Source organism: Plasmodium vivax, chromosome 14, assembly GCF_000002415.2.
Source record: "Plasmodium vivax chromosome 14, whole genome shotgun sequence".
Lineage (NCBI taxonomy): Eukaryota > Apicomplexa > Aconoidasida > Haemosporida > Plasmodiidae > Plasmodium > Plasmodium vivax.
In genome coordinates, this window is record NC_009919.1 from 1,474,591 (window position 1) to 1,490,425 (window position 15,835).

The window sequence follows — 15,835 nt, forward strand, 5'->3', positions numbered from 1 at the left end:
TGACTAAAACTGTAGATGTATTTTTATTTTTTTTCCTCCCAATTGTGTGCAATTACTTTGTTTGAGCATTCGCGCCACTACGAGTTTGCATGCTCGGCTGCACAAATTTGCTTCAGTTGTGAGACACCTGGAGTGAAAACACGGTGTGTAGAAGCCCTCTGAAGGAATGACCAACTAGGGGGCACGCAGGAAAAAGCATTCCAAAGGGGCTGGCAAAACTATACCCGGCGTGGAGAAGAAGCAAAGACGAAGGGAACTCCCCCGAGAGACACTTTTTGTGAAATAAAGGGGAAGCAATAAAGCGGAAGCAATAAAGCGGAAGCACCCGCTGTAGAATGACAGCCGCGCGCACCCCCCGGGAACCCCAGCAATTCTCAAAACAACAAAAATGAAGATAAAAAAAAAAAAAAAAGGGGAAAAAAACACACACCAGAAGACTGCCACGATATATTTACATGCACACATCTTAAACTCGTAACCTTCAAAAAAATGAACTGTTAAGGGATAAAAGCAAGCCACACAGTTACCACCCTCCAGAAATAAATCAAAACAACACACAGTGTAGGAACAATGTTCAAGAGGTGTTTGATATTTTTGGTAATATCCATATTTAGCATAGCCCTAGTCGTATACAAGAAAGTGAAGCATGAAGGCGTGAGCGAGGAGTACTATCATGGAGGGGCAGGAGGAAGGCCTCCATGGGGGTGCACAGATGAGTGTAGCTCTAATGGAGAATTTTGTACCATGGATTACGGCGATATTGGCCTCGATCAGGATGAATACAAAATTGTAAATTACAAAGACACACGGATTAGCAAAATGAAGAAAGGACTTAAGCATATTTTCCAACCCTTCTTCACAGAAATGAAAAGTGAAACGAATAGCAAGCATATCATATCCCTATTTTTAGAGTTCTTTGAAAATTCAAAAGTTTTCCTAACTGTCTCCATGCGCTCAAGTTATCATATGCTTTACGCCTACGGAATAGTGTTAATATCTTTGCTCAAAATTTTGTTCTTATGGTACATAATTTTAGAGCCATATTTACAGTGGCTCCTTCTGAAGGTAAAAATGATGTACCTAAATTTGGACTACAAAACGAAGAAGTACGTTATGACCATGCTGTGCACTTTTTTAAGTTTTCTCTACCTGATTTATTCTGGAGTTATAAAATATATTTTAAATAAAATTTCAAAGTTTTACAAATATTTGCTAAAGAAAGTGTTCAAAATTAATAAGTTTCTTTTTAACATATTGCCCTATTTGTTGAGTTCCTTGCTGTACGCCACTTTGGTGAAGACCCTACCGATGTCGTTTATTTCTTTTTTTATTTATTCGATTTTTTTTCCCCTTCCCTCCGTCTACTCTGTCGTTATCATTTTGAAATATGTGTACCTGTCCAACATCAGCGAGTGCCTTATGGACACCGTTACGCTGAAGTTGAATTCTTCCAAATATATCAGCGCCATCAGTCAGTATGCCATGTTGAGGGACAGCGAGCCGGCGGAAGGAGGCGCAGGGGTAAAGGCGAACGAAGGTGATAAGGGAGGTGAAGATGAAAAGGGAGGTGGTGGCGAAAAAGAAGACAAAGTTGAAAAAGAAGGTGGAGGCGAAAAAACAAGTGAAGGAGAAAAAGCAGATAAAGGAGAAAAAGCAGGTGAAGATGAAAAAGCAGGTGAAGATGAAAAAGCAGGTGAAGTTGAAAAATCAGGTGAAGGCGAAGAAGCAGGTGAAGTTGAAAAATCAGGTGAAGGCGAAAAAACGGATGACGTTGAAAAAGAAAATGATCACAAAACAACGGAGCTGAAAGCGGGCGAGCTTAAGGCGAACGCCCCCAAGAAGAAAAAGTTCTCCCTCTTCAGCCTGGAAAACTTTGGCTTTAACTCCAGAAAGAGGGACCGGAGCGGCAAAGCGGTCGAAAACGAGGCCGAAAACGAAAACCGAAACAGCGGGGTGAGGGAGGACCCCCCCGCGAACAACCGCCGCCACAGCAGCATTTGCGAATCCGTAGGAGAATCCAAAGCGGAGGAAGAAAACAGGGCCTCGTACTACGAAGTGCCCATTTTACTAGAATATTGGCTCTTTATAAACATTTTAAAATTTTTTAACTTTTTTTTTTTTTTCCGCAATTATAACAAAACCTCATTCATGTTTGAGTATTTTACCCTGTTCGTAATATGCCTGAACGTTAGCGAAAAGTTACACGAATTTGTCTTCCTAAAAGATTACAAATCATCCATCCTCGTTCGCATTTTGAAGAGTGTGTTAGTGAGCACAGTCGATTTTGTCTTATACACCTTATTCAACGTGAGACTGGAAAACGAAGAAAAGAAAGGGAAAAAAAACGCAGAGCCAGATATGCAATATAACGAGAGAAGCAATTTACTAATTAAGCTATCCAAAATAGTAAAGGATAAATTGAAGCTAAACGAAACAGTTAAATTCAGCCTTACCTGTCTCAAGTCAGTCGTTACAGAAAATGTGGTTGAAAGTGTTAAGCTGCCATTTTATATAAAAATTTTTATTAACCTCTTAATATACATGCCGCAACTTATCCTTTTAATTTTCCCGTCCTTTATCCTTAAAATATATTTTGCCTATTTCTTTTTTATTTTCCCCATATTTGGATCCCTCAAATGTTTAGAAGAAAAAAATTCAATACATAACAAAATTTACTTCATATGTTATTTTTTCTTTTACAACATTGCCTCGGCCACCGTAAACCATGCCTTTTTCAAGTGTTTGCCTTTTTACAATTTATACAAAATTTTAATTACGATATCTGTTCAAACTGTTCTTAAATATATTTTTAATGTCCTCAAGGTGAAGAGTTGACTAGTTGACTGCTTGCTTCACTTCTCACCTGTTTGCTTTTGTTTCTTGTTTTGCAGCCCCCCGCGTTTTGTCTCCTTTTTTTGCTGTACCTTTTCTCCCAGTTTCGTTCCTTTGCAACGTTACGATATTTTATTTATTATTTTTTTTTTTTACTTATTTCTTTTTTTTTTATTTATTTTTTTTTTTTTTTGTTCCCCGTAAGAATGTTAAAAATTAACAAAACTTGTTTCTCCAATTAGAAAACGATTTTAATTTTCACCGCGATGTGAAGCTGTGCAGGGGGTTGATGGGGGGCCCCCTTTTGGTAAATCTTCCCCCTCCATGGGTGTATACAAAAGGGGGCACATCCCACATCATGCATATAAAGTGCGCGCATGTTCAGGTAGAATCTGACCAAATGGTATGCAATCCTGTTTAATATCTAACCCGTTTAACACAGCCTGTCTTTTTTTTTTTACAACTTCAGGGCGACGTGCTCTACGTTAAGGTTTATGCAGCTTTGGGGCTGTTCATTTGGGGTGAACTGTTCTTTACTTATAAAGAGATCGACACAACTGTGGCATGTGTACATACACACATTGAGCGGATTTCCCCCTCGGCGTTAGCGAAGCCCTGCGCATCGTCGTTCAAGTGCAGTGGGACACCTTTTTACGTGTGTCAGTTCGCGTGGGAACATTTCTACATGCACACCATTTTGCCTTCGATGAAATTATCCCGTCCACCTTATACAAAAAATGGGCGGCAAGGGAGCGGCAAAACGAGCGGCAAACTGAACAGCATAATATACCACACCTGCGTGAGCATATACTCACGAAAAACGCCACACTCAGAAGGTGACATAACTGCACACTAATTCGACATTAGCGCTATCACACTGATGTAGTGACTTGAATTTTCACATCCACGCAGAAGGGGCTGCTAAACGTTGGCGTACTAACTTCATGTCGAACAATCACAATCATAGGTAAAAAATTGATGAAAAATAGCATCACATTAATTTAAAGAGTAAATGAAAAAAAAAAAAAAGTGGAAAAATTTAAAGCATCGAAGTTTTCTCCAAAATGGAGCACTGACGCGGAAAAAGGAAAAACTTGAAATTAAAGAAAAGAATTTTTTTTTTTTATTAATCCGTTTTTTTGCCCTGTGACGAAATATGTGTGCACTTGCTCCTTTGGGAAATACTTGCAAAAAGAACAAAGGCTCTTCGCTTCACGGTGTGGTTGCCTTCTTTTGCTCTGTCCCGGTGTTCACCTTAATCTAGGTTGTTGTGGGTTTTTATTTCTTGCGCGTACTCTTCCAAGTCTTTTTGCTGGTTTTCTTCATATACGTCCACCAACTCGTTAATGAAATCTTCGGTCGCTTCATCGACGTCCATGTCATCGGCATTGTCATCACTGGAATTGCCGTCACTGGAATTGTCGTCTTTGGCATTTTCGTCTTTGGCATTTTCATCTTTGGAACCTTCCTTTTTGGAATCTTCCTTTTTGGAATCTCCCTTCTTTGCCTTTGCCTTCTTCGCCTTTGCCTTCTTCGCCTTTACCTCCTTTGCCTTTTCCTCCTTTGCCTTTTCCTCCTTTGTCTCATCATCCTCGTCGTCAATTTTTAAGTCAACAGCGCTGGTACTCCCCATGGCTTCCTTTAAACTGGCGAAGGAACTGTTGGACAAAAGGGGTTTAAGGGATTCCTCTATATTGCTGTTTAATATATCGGCAGCCTTCAAGCCAATATATTCAGACATGTCCTTCAAGTAATTTTTTAAATCCTTTTTATCTTGATCGTCCATGTTTTCTAAATCGTAAAAAATCTTTTCGTCTTTTAAAAAGTCACTTAATTTGTCCTTTATTTTGCTAGCCAACTCATCCGCTAGGTAATCCTTCACTTCATCTAAATCTCCCTCATTTTTTAAGTAGCCATTTTTTACTAAGTCCATAAAATTGTAACCCTTTTCGCTCCATTCAGTCGAGAGGCTATTATCATTAACACCGGAATTTTCGTTACTACGCTTCGCACTACTTGCTGTCTTCCCTGTGTTCATGCAGTTGTACAGCCCGCTTTGCGAACTCAAGTACAGAATAAATAGGCTCGAAATGTTTAATATGGGAAATGCAAAGTTCTTCATTTTTGATCAGTTGGTTGTAATTATTGCAAAAGGGGGGTGCCGACTAGCCGTTCTTAATACCTACGTGTATTCTCTACGTTCGCGTGCAAATGATTTACGCGCTCGTTCGTTCGTACATATATATATATAATATATATTTCCTTACTTTTTATGTATAGCTAATTTGAAGTGCTTCCTCAAAATAGGGGCCTTATGGTATTAGCCGAATTGCCGCGTTTTCATAAACACACAGGAGCTACTTCTAAATAAGCAAATATAATTCTGAGAAAATGCTAAATCGAAATTGTGCCCTCGTTTTGAAGCGATGTAGCAAAAGCGTTATCATTTTATTTATTTTTTTTTTTTAAGATAGCCTTACTAAAATTATGCTCACCTACCATTTTAGCGAAACCCTACTGCTTAAGCTCAGCACCGTGATGATCCATTTTGCGTCGCATTTTATGATGCTTGCACCTTTTTAGGCCATAAGGACCGTTTATAACAGATAGAGATATTTGAAAAGGAGTCAGGGGGGTCTGAGCCAAAATGAAAATATACATACATGTGCAAACATATATGTACATAAGGAAGACCTTGAAAGCCTTTTTTTTTTTTTGCACGTCTTGTGCACCTTTTTTTGCGCTAACCGGATGGCTAGATGCGCGTGTGCGCCCCCCCTTGTGTTTTTTTTGCTCAAATGGAGATGATTTTTAGCTGTACATATGTATATATATGTATATATATATTCGTATATGTTCCCTTTTGGCTGATGCGCCGAAACGGCCCAAGGGACAGTTGCCTACCGCCCCTTCGGCCCAGTTTGCCATCCCAATTGACGCGGCACGCGACACATAATCAGAAGTTACGCAGAATGTTATCACCGCTTAACCAGTTTTATCACCGCTAACCAGTTTTATCACCGCTAACCAGTTTTATCACCGCTAACCAATTTTATCGCCGCTAACCAAATTTATCGCCGCTAACCAAATTTATCGCCTCTAACCAGTTTTATCACCTTTTACGCAGAATTCGCCTGCTCGCTCCGGTGAGCCAAGAATTTGCCACACAGCAATGTTGACGTGTTTTAAAATGTTACGAATTTCACTTAGTGTTTATCTATTTGCGCAGGAAAAAAGCATATTGGCAAAAAATATATATACGCGCGCATGCCCATAGGAACGTGTTCTCATATGAACGTGCGCACGTACACACATATGATGAGGGAACATGTCATCGCATACGGGGAATCATAAAATGTGGACTATCAATGTGCTTATGTTTGTGTGAATGTGCGTTAAAATGAGGAAAATCAAAAAACTCCCAAAAAAACGAAAGGGCGAAAAAACGAATAAGCAATAAGCGATGAGCGATAAGTGATAAGCGAAGGGCGAGTAGGATGAAACGCGAAAAAAAAAAAGCACAACTTCAGGCAGAAAAAAAAAACAAAGATAAAACGTTATAACAAATCAATGCTCATTGGGCATATCACAATGTTGGTCCCATTTTGTTTACTTCGTATATTTAGCAACAATATGTTTATGGTCCCTTCGAAACGTCGGATTCCACAAGGGGGTGCTTGCGCGTCTGTTTATCCATCCCTGTTTGCGTACTTACCATTTGTTTATGCATATAACTTTTTCTCAAAAAAAAAAAGTATCCATGTTATATGCCTAATCTAACAACTCATCAGAGAACTCATCTTCAGCTTCTTCCTCTTCGAGGGAACCCTTGGATTCGTATTCCCAAATGGTATCAGGTATTGGCTTGTGTAAAACGTCCTCAACTTTGTTAAAGAGAGTCTTGACGACCGGTCCCAATAAGAAGTAGGCATCTTCGCTGACACGTGGTGGCTTAATCGTGGAGGCAACAATTTTTTCCGTTGGCTCTAATGCTGCTTTTAACGCTTCCACTAAGACCTTCTTGGCAGTAGCCTTTAACTGGGTTTTTACGTCAAACCCACTTTGTAAAAAGGATGCTGAATCCTTTTGCAGGGAGCTAACAATTTCGTTGGCGATGTTGTCGGCCAGTTCATTTCCAATAACTTCCAAAGATGCTGATTCGGAAAGGAATGACGATAAGCTGTTCCCTATGCGCTCGGAAAATTCGCTTCCTCCTTCAAGAGAAGACGAGGCAGTCGAGCCGCTCTTTCCCCGCAAGGACAACACATTTACGAAGCAAAAAAGTGCCAAGAAAGCACAAATAATCGAGACTCGGTTTACTTTGTTCATTTTGCCTTTGGGGGGTTTGTTAAATAAATGCATATATATATGTGTATATATATGTGTATATTTGTGCTTGTACAATGGGATGCGCGAGCGTAAAAAAGTACGTGTTTAAAAAGATGTCTTATGAGAGTTATTCACACAAACAAAAGGTTAATATAAGTTGGAAGGAGGAAGCATAAAAAGACAGGTAAAGTGAAAGGTGTTTATTTAAATGTTACACGAATTGAAATTGAATCATTTATTTAACAAAATTATTTTTGACAAAATAAAAGTAAGCATGTTATAATTTTATATTAATTATTGTATGTGTCCTTTTTTTTTTTTTTTACCTTCTCATGTTTGTTAAAAATAAATGGTGTAAAAAGATATTTGCAAATTAAAAAAAAAAAAAAAAACAGATTAAAATTTAAATTAAAGATTAAAGCTATGTGTACATGCACAACTTCAGTGATCAGACACTTAACAAAATGTTTCTTAAAGATCATTTTTTTTTTTTTTTTTACACATTAAATAGCTATCTGGAGTTTTTTTTTTTTTTTTTTGTAGCATGTTCAGGTGAAATTGAGAGTCTTGTCCACATTTTTATACTCTCCCTTTGGCTGTTGTATGCAGTTGTGTTACATTTGGTTCAAACATTCAATAAAATAAAAACAAGCCAAATTAAGAAAAAAAAAAATCAGCGTTTCGTAGAACATTTTAATCAAGTGAACACACATTGTTCATATTTTTTTTTTTTTTTTGCATGATTTTTTTTTGACATGTAGCGTAAAACAACGTTTTCGCATGCACAAAAAAAAAAAAAAAAAAAAATAGCCAATGTTGCAATAATTTGCTAACCAAGTTGTGCACATATTGGCTGCTCTTATGGAGGTGCTCACCATTCACGTGATTAAGATAAATTAAATTAGATTTTTGACACATTTTCGTGATCAAGACCACTAGCCAAAATTGGGGGTCCAGACAAGGCTTAATACTGGCTTGCAACTGTGTGAACCATTTTTTTTCCGCACAACCTTTTGGCATGTGTATATTCATACATAAGCTCTTTCGTGAGCACATGTATGTGACTTTTTTTTTTTCTTATTTACCCCCCACTCACAGCTATTCATTCCTTCACTAACCATGTGTGTTTTAAAAAATAAACTGCGTTATACTTTCGCCAGATAGCTTTACAAACTGTGACTCTTCCGAATTCGTCAAAATTTTCAAAATAGCTTTATGCAGTGTAATTTTTCGCATGTGCTCACCATTTGGTAAGAAGAGGGAAGTAAAAGGGGTCACACACGAAATAGCTAAAATTTTATCACCATTTTTATGGAAATGTCCTTGTAGATCTACAATTAAAAAAAAATGATGTTCTGGACTCAGCATGACATAAAAATTTGCGGGAATGATTTGTGTTCCCCATGTTGGTGGTCCTCTTAATGTGCATAAAGTTTGGCATGTAAAAAGGTGAAAGTCCCTAACTCCATATATCGGACTTGTTGACCAATGCAGTTTGTCCTAATTTTTGCCGTCTCTTCAACTTTGCACACTTCAACGCACATGTGTGCAACGAACGTAGTAGGAAACCCGAGTCCATTCACTTTTTTACCACTAAAGGGGAATTATGCCAAATCAATGCAGACAATATGGCGATCAAAATGGTTCACCTGGATGAGCGAAATGTTGCCCGTAATTTCGCTTTAATGTACGATACAATGAAGAAAAAAGTGGAAAGAAATATTTCGCAATTTTAAGAAGCAAAAGGTTATCACTTCTTAAGCTAAGGCCTGCGTACTTTCCCGCCAATCATTAAAACCCCATTGTAGTGTTCCATAAAAATTAAAAAAAAATGTTAAATAAAGATAAATAATGTTCACACAATAATGTGCAGATTTTTTAAACAAATTTTTTTATGAAAAAAAAATCCTGGTAAGCTTTTATTTTCCCTTGTTTCCTTTGTAAAGCTAAAAGTCTGCCGAATTTAAAAAAAAAAAAAAGAAGCGAAATATGTAGATACATAAAACGACAATTTTTTTTGAGCACACGAAATGGATAGCAAAATAAGTGTGCCTTTTTCTCTTACTAAATGAAGATGTCATGCTAAATTCACATAAGACATATGTAAGCAGGTAAGCAGGTAAGCAGATAAGCAGATGTTCGTCTTCGCTGCTGCACAGGACAATGGACACGCATACCTCCTCAGTTTTGAGATGAACCAAAAGTCAAATGTGTGGCTTTCCCTTCAACTTGCATGTGTGCTTTCCTCGGAGGTAAAAAGTGCGATTTATATATATTTTTTTTTTTATCATTACTGAAAAGCGCCTTTTCGTGTGAGCAAAACGGAACACATTTTTTTTAAATGCCACGAAAATTTTCGCGTCTTTGACTGTTTAAGCGTATCATTCAAAATTGGAGCCATTCTTCAATGAAACATGTGCCTAAAAAGGTAGGGGAAAAAAGTATGGACGTTTAAGCTACAAATATCTAGCGCAACGCAAGCATTTACACCTATACATGCACAAGCGTTATTAATGAGAACAACTGTAGAACGTGTTTTAGCTCATTTACTCCTCGTGTACTTTTCAACACACAATGTAAAGTGCGAAATAAGCAGATATTCGCTGATCCACGAAAATGATGACGATTACAATTTAGAAAAATTTAACTCCTCCGATTTTTTAAATGAGGAAAAGTCATACATTGCAGACGTGAACTCGGTGGAAAAAAGTAAAAGGCTGCAAAATGGCAACGGCGTCTTTGCAAGCAATCCTCTATACGGTTGCTTCAACAGGTATGCACTGAGAAGTGGTCGATATGGTAAAGATGTCGCAAATCAGGAGCGATCTGCAAAATCGCACGAAAAAAAAGAAACCACGAAATGCGCTGGAAACACGTGTTCCAGTTTTATGCTCATAAAAGCGCACCGCGCAGGGGGACACGCCGTGAAGAAAAATGAAAAAAATTACAACTTGTGTAACTTGCAAAGGGAAGAACGAAGCTGTGAACAAATTCCCAGTGGGAAAAAAAAAGTGGGGCAAGCTGCGACCATAAAAAGGCACAATTATAACTCAAACATGATGGACCTCACGAGGAAAACTGATAAGCAGCACCTGTTACATGGTTTGCCAGAAGATTATCCCAAAGAGGAAAAGAAAAATGTTCACGCGGAACCGAGTGATCTCCAAAGCTTTAGCCATTTTGAGACGGACACCGTTGCTCCCTCCAACTTGAAGAAAAATCCAAAGCGGGAAGAAAAGCAAATCAGAATTCATGGCAACTCCAGGCGAGATGAACCACCCCAAAATGAACTACCCCATAATGAACCACCCCAAAATGGAGCAGACGACATGGTAGTGCCCCCCTCGTACAACGATAGCATCGGCTACTCTGGAGGAAACTACTTCGAAAAGGAAAAATTCATCCAGATAAAATTCCCAATAAAGATCAGCAGCGAAGCTGAGGAGCAAGATGAAGAGATGAACAACGAGAAGGAGATCATGAAGGAGCTGGAAAGGCAGGAATCGCTACACACCCGTTCAGATGCGAATTTTGAAAAATATACGAACAAGGAAGGGGAAAGAGACAATGCTCAGAAAGGAGGTAAAAATTTTGTAAATTCCAAACTGGGGGAAGATAACATAATGGGTATTTTCAAAAATCCGTACAGCCTTGGGAGTGATAATTTCTTCATCAAAAACGAAATGGAAGATCTGAAGCGGATAAATTCAGAGAGAAAGGATGAACAGTACAAAGATTTCGACCTAAGAGACGCTCTAATGGGTGAAACGGGAAGCATAACCAATACGCAACCACTTAGTGGCGGCACACAAATGAAAGAAAATGAAAATAATGCGCTAACGAATAGTCCTAACGATGGAGAGAGCCACACAGCATATGATAAAGGACACAACCCAGATATCGATTTGTCGCTAAAATACCTGGGGTTAGGTTACGACATCATTATGGGGAACCCAGAAGGAGATCCCACGATAAACATCGACCCAGGGTTCAGGGGACCCGTGCTGCAAATCAATATAGAAGAGATGCGCGTCAATAAAGATAGCAATGTTAACGCGAATGGTACTACTTCCCCCTATGGTAGCGGCTTCCGTGGAGGAGGCCTCCCATACAGGGAATCCACACTCTTGGGGGACTACACCTTAGAGGAGCACAAGCCCAAACTGACCCCGTGGGTAATCCCTGAACACTCGTGTAGCCAATCCAAAAATGTAGAAGAAATACAAAATTTAGAGCAATACAAAATGGAATTACTATCCGATGTTAAGGTGAGCACCCCGTCCATTTTCCCATACTCCTTTTCCGCATCAGCAGAGTATAAAAATGCGATAAAAAAATTAAAGGTACAAAATAATGTCATATTTATGATGAAAATTTATTGCCTACGTTATTATACTGGAATACCAACTACGACTAGCTGGAGATTCACAGACAATTTTAGAAACGCCATGAAGAAGCTACCTCCAAATTTTGACGGCCTCAAAGAAGATAGCCAATGTTCATACGAATACTACATGAACAAGATACATACTCCCCAGTGTGAAGAAAATGTGAACAAGTGGATGATGTTTTTCAAGCTTCATGGTACGCATGTAGCCCATGAAATATACTTGGGGGGTAAAATAATCATAAAAATGAATATGGAAAAAGACGAATATAACAAATTGAAAGATAACAATATAAGCATAAAAACGTTCTTCAATTTGTACTTTCACAAAATGGGGTTATCTGCAGCTTATAGCAAGCAGACACAAAAACTGGTGAGCAAATTTAGAACCTCAAAGGATGTATCCATTCTTGGAGGGAACCCAGGACTCAATATAGAAAATTCCACCTTCTTTGAAAAATGGGTTAATTCTATTAATAAGAATTCCATGCCTATAAGAACCAAGTTGCTACCCTTCAGCTTCTTCATGGATGATCCTAACATGATACAAGCGTATAAAGACGCCTTAACTTTTTATGGCCTCACTTATGGGGTTCAAATATTTGACCATGAAAAATATAGCCATGTCGTATTATCCATAGGTGAATATCTTGAAAAATGCACCCAGAAATTGTATGCAGGTCCTCCTCCAGGATTATTAACATGCCCCCTGGGAAGTAGCCTCCTCATGGGCTTTTCCCTAAATTTAGATTTTTATAAAAATAAAGACCTAAGCAACACGAATGGGATAGCTAGCTGTGAACAGATGAAAGAATCCTGTAGTGGTAATGGCTTTGGAAAAAAATATTCAGATATAAGAATATGGGCATTATGCTCTGAAAAGCCATTGGACTTTATAACACAAGTTGTCCAGCAAGGGGAGTCCCCCAAAATAACTGCATCGTGCCCCGGCAATTTAGTTATCCTCTTCGGGTTTGCCCTAATGAAAGGCAAAGGTTCATCCTCTGCGAATAAGGTGGACATATATCCATGCAGAACCGGCCAAACCAGCTGCTCCGCCGTGTTACAAAACAGCAAAATTAAGCAAAGCATGATATACATTGCTTGTGTGGATAAATCTACAAATGGGTTAGAAAATATTCAAACGTTTAGTAAGGTAAAAAATATGGGTCATGTAAATTCAGATCAGCATGAGGATGATACGTCGCTTAGTTTTGCTTGTCCAAAAAATAGCTCCTTAGTTTTTGGTTTTTCCCTCGAATTTCACACGAACTTTTCAAAGGCGAGGAATAATTTTACGGACTGCTCTAAAGCATCTAACACCTGTGAGATAAGGGGTACTCAGATTAATACCAAGCTCGCCTTTTTTAAGCCAGACAAGTACTCCCTCGCGATAGTGGCGGTGTGTCGCGCCCGAAGCGAGGTGCCCCTTCGCGCGTGAGGTTAGGGTGCCATTCCCCCACCGGCGAAGTTTATCTTTCGCACCGTTTTGTGGCCATCTTTCGGTCTCTTTGTGGCTAACTTGTGACCAAATTGTGACCAACTTGTAACCATTTTGTGCTTTTTTTTTAGTACCATAATCTCTCCCCCCAGTAGTTATGCAACGGACTAGCCATTTTTTTACCCCTCACCCCACTGCGTCCTATGCGTATATACGCTTAAACACATTTGTATAGAATCCCCCCGATGTGCGTCTCACCGGACAATCCAAGTTTCGCCACATCGAGGATTCATCGCCCACTTGTTATTGCTTTTAAAAAAATGGGGGGAAATAATCGCCTCAAAATTAAGTTGTCAAGGTGGAGCTTCTTCACTCCACTTTGTTAATTTTGCCATTTAGCCGCATCATTCTTAGGCTGCTTCTTTTTTTTGCACATTTTCGCGTCAAAAGTGTATCCCTTTTTCTGATACGTACATGCACACACATGTGTTTCTCCACTTATGCACCTCCATCCGACTCTACACATATATGGACTGCGTTGAAAAAGTTCCATTTCGCGTGTTCCCTGAAAACGGAAAAACGATTCACCGTCTGAAGTATTCCCTTGTTTGTCACTTTAGTTAATTCACTCATAGGTAAAAAAAAATGGCTCCTCCCCCATGTGCACAACATGGATAAAAAAAAAAAAATTAATTTCGCCGTAACTCTGAGCCATCCAGGTGGTGAGAAGAGTTAGGGAGATGCTAGAAAGTAGAGGCGCAATTTTAAAAAATTTATGTAGAGGGGGAATACCCTGGATACACCACTAAATGTTGCTATTTGAGAAAGTAACGTGGTGCCATCTCATCAAATCGGCCATCATTTTGCCATATAAATATGCGGTCACATGTATATTACGTTATTTTATGCCTCCCCAAGTGTATCCAAGTGTATAATTTTTAAGCGATGAAGGAACACTCTTACGTTGGCTTGGCAGCCATGTGGGGGGACCTCTTTCTGATGCTACTTTGCCTTCCTTCGTACATGTTAACGTGTTAGGCTACTTGATCTAGTGGTATGATTCTTGCTTCGGGTGCAAGAGGTCCCGGGTTCGATTCCCGGAGTAGCCAAAAAAAACATGCTTATAGAAAGTAATGCGCTTATCCCAAATGGCTTTATAGCACCTAAAAATAAGCCATATTAAAATGTTGTGGTAATTGAACGTATTGATAGAAATTTTTGCTCCGAAGTGGAAAAAAATTACGTTTCGTTTTATCACACTTATTTGTTTGCCCCTTTTTATGCAAATAAATTAAGGTCCTTCTTTTTAATAAAATGACTTCTATATAGTTCATAACTCCATGAAAGTTCCCCTTAACGGTTTCGTTAAAATTGCAAAATTGAGAAGGGTCTGCGACGCGGCAAGAAATGGGTACCAACGCTGCTTAACCTTTATCATATAATTCTTTCAGGCGTAATGAGGGCAACGCTCAGCACGCTCACGTGCAGAGTTACCTATGACTTATGTATAAAAATTTTAAGAATGCGCATGTAACCCATTTGTGAAAGAAACAGCGCCAAAAATGGGGGGCAAAATGTAGCTCCTCCTCAAAGGTTAGCGAACATACACAGTAGGAAACAATTTGTAATGCATAATCGGTACAAAGCGGAAAGGAAGAAAAAAAAAAATACGTTATACATATTTTATACCCACAAAGAGGCATATTTCGTTTTTTTGCTTTCAAAAATGGGATACACCTTTTTTTGATGTTGTAGAAGTTGGCTGCAGGAAGTGCCATTCCATTAGGAGCATCCCCTCACTTGAAAAAATATGTCCCCACCTTTTTTCAAAAATTTGGCGAAGAACTCCCTCGACGTTAGAGATGGCTAAAACGACCGAGGGGGAGACGACAAAAATGTAGTAACTGTTACATGCTAATTTTTGGAACTCCTTTTTTTATTTTGCCCATCCCTTTAGCATTTAAATGAACATAGTTAAAACTGTGCCTCCCTGTGGTAAGCGTCCATCGTTGGGGGAAGGCACTAATAATGTGTCCGTCCAAAGGGGCAAATGACATAAATATGGAGAACTTTTCGTATCAAAAAGAAGGAGGCGTCGGCCATAAGGTATCCTAAGGGGCGTAGTTCCACTTGGTTAAATTGTAAAGGTAATAATTTACCCTGTTGTGTGCATATTTATTTTATCCCTTCGTCTACGCGTATACATATGTAGAACTCTCATCATGTTTAGTAAAAATATAGTGGGTACGTGGGGGGCGAAATAACATGTTTGAACTTTTCCCCATGTAGAAGCCGTATAAAATAAAATTATAAGAAAGCGCCATACTACACAAAATTATTCAATACGCATTTCGATTAAACGGGGAAATGTGGAAAAAATCTCCTCATGTTGTGTAAACGACGACTTAATGATGTTCCTTCAGTTCGCCTCCTTTTACTGTTTCCACCCGTTTTGATATGTTGTGCACGAGAGCGGCCTACACAAACTGCCACACTTCTTCATTCGATTATTTAATTGGTGAAATGTGCCCTTTTCAAACAATCACTTATGTGCTGCTGGGAAAACGTAAATTTTTCCGTCTGTTCATTCGTTTTTTTTTTTTTTTTTTTTTTTTAACCCATATTAAAATTTTGCAAACGTACAATTCGCCATTTTAATGGGAACAATTTTTATTTACATAAAATCGATGCAAAAAATGAGGGGGAAATAAACAAATAAAACGAAACAGTGGAGAAGCTGCTATTGAGGAAAAGCCAGAAAATCAGCGCAAAGTCAAAAGTGAACATGTAGAGAAGGAAAGGAAAATATAACCCCCTGCTGGCAAATGCTTCTCCTCATAAGCGCA

At 38.8% G+C, this 15,835-nt stretch overlaps 4 protein-coding genes across 4 annotated transcripts, besides 7 other annotated features; 2 read left to right on the top strand and 2 right to left on the bottom strand.

The window, feature by feature from the left end:
• Nucleotides 1–570: 570 nt before the first annotated feature.
• On the top strand, nt 571–2,835 carry PVX_123500 (hypothetical protein, conserved; the record flags this gene model as incomplete). The annotated part of the gene is made up of 1 exon (XM_001617211.1): nt 571–2,835. The coding sequence occupies one exon, from the start codon at nt 571–573 to the stop codon at nt 2,833–2,835; it is 2,265 nt and encodes a 754-aa protein (XP_001617261.1).
• Nucleotides 2,836–3,748: 913 nt separating this feature from the next.
• PVX_123505 (hypothetical protein, conserved) lies at nt 3,749–5,409 on the bottom strand. Its single transcript, XM_001617212.1, has one exon. The coding sequence runs from the start codon at nt 4,952–4,954 to the stop codon at nt 4,088–4,090; it is 867 nt and encodes a 288-aa protein (XP_001617262.1). The 5' UTR covers nt 4,955–5,409; the 3' UTR covers nt 3,749–4,087.
• Nucleotides 4,023–4,051: a microsatellite.
• Nucleotides 4,245–4,274: a microsatellite.
• A 34-nt stretch (nt 5,410–5,443) lies between the features above and the next one.
• Nucleotides 5,444–5,490: a microsatellite.
• Nucleotides 5,491–6,603: 1,113 nt separating this feature from the next.
• On the bottom strand, nt 6,604–7,194 carry PVX_123510 (S4, putative; the record flags this gene model as incomplete). Its single annotated transcript, XM_001617213.1, has 1 exon — nt 6,604–7,194. The coding sequence occupies one exon, from the start codon at nt 7,192–7,194 to the stop codon at nt 6,604–6,606; it is 591 nt and encodes a 196-aa protein (XP_001617263.1).
• Nucleotides 6,932–6,954: a microsatellite.
• Nucleotides 7,075–7,103: a microsatellite.
• Nucleotides 7,195–9,674: 2,480 nt separating the features above from the next.
• Nucleotides 9,675–12,989, top strand: PVX_123515 (MAC/Perforin domain containing protein; the record flags this gene model as incomplete). The annotated part of the gene is made up of 1 exon (XM_001617214.1): nt 9,675–12,989. One exon carries the CDS (start codon nt 9,675–9,677, stop codon nt 12,987–12,989), a length of 3,315 nt encoding a protein of 1,104 aa, XP_001617264.1.
• Nucleotides 10,066–10,092: a microsatellite.
• Nucleotides 11,583–11,602: a microsatellite.
• Nucleotides 12,990–15,835: the final 2,846 nt, after the last annotated feature.

Excerpts from the sequence above, each read along its gene's own strand:
- PVX_123505 (XM_001617212.1), bottom strand. The coding sequence starts at position 4,954 with ATGAAGAACTTTGCATTTCCCATATTAAACATTTCGAGCCTATTTATT.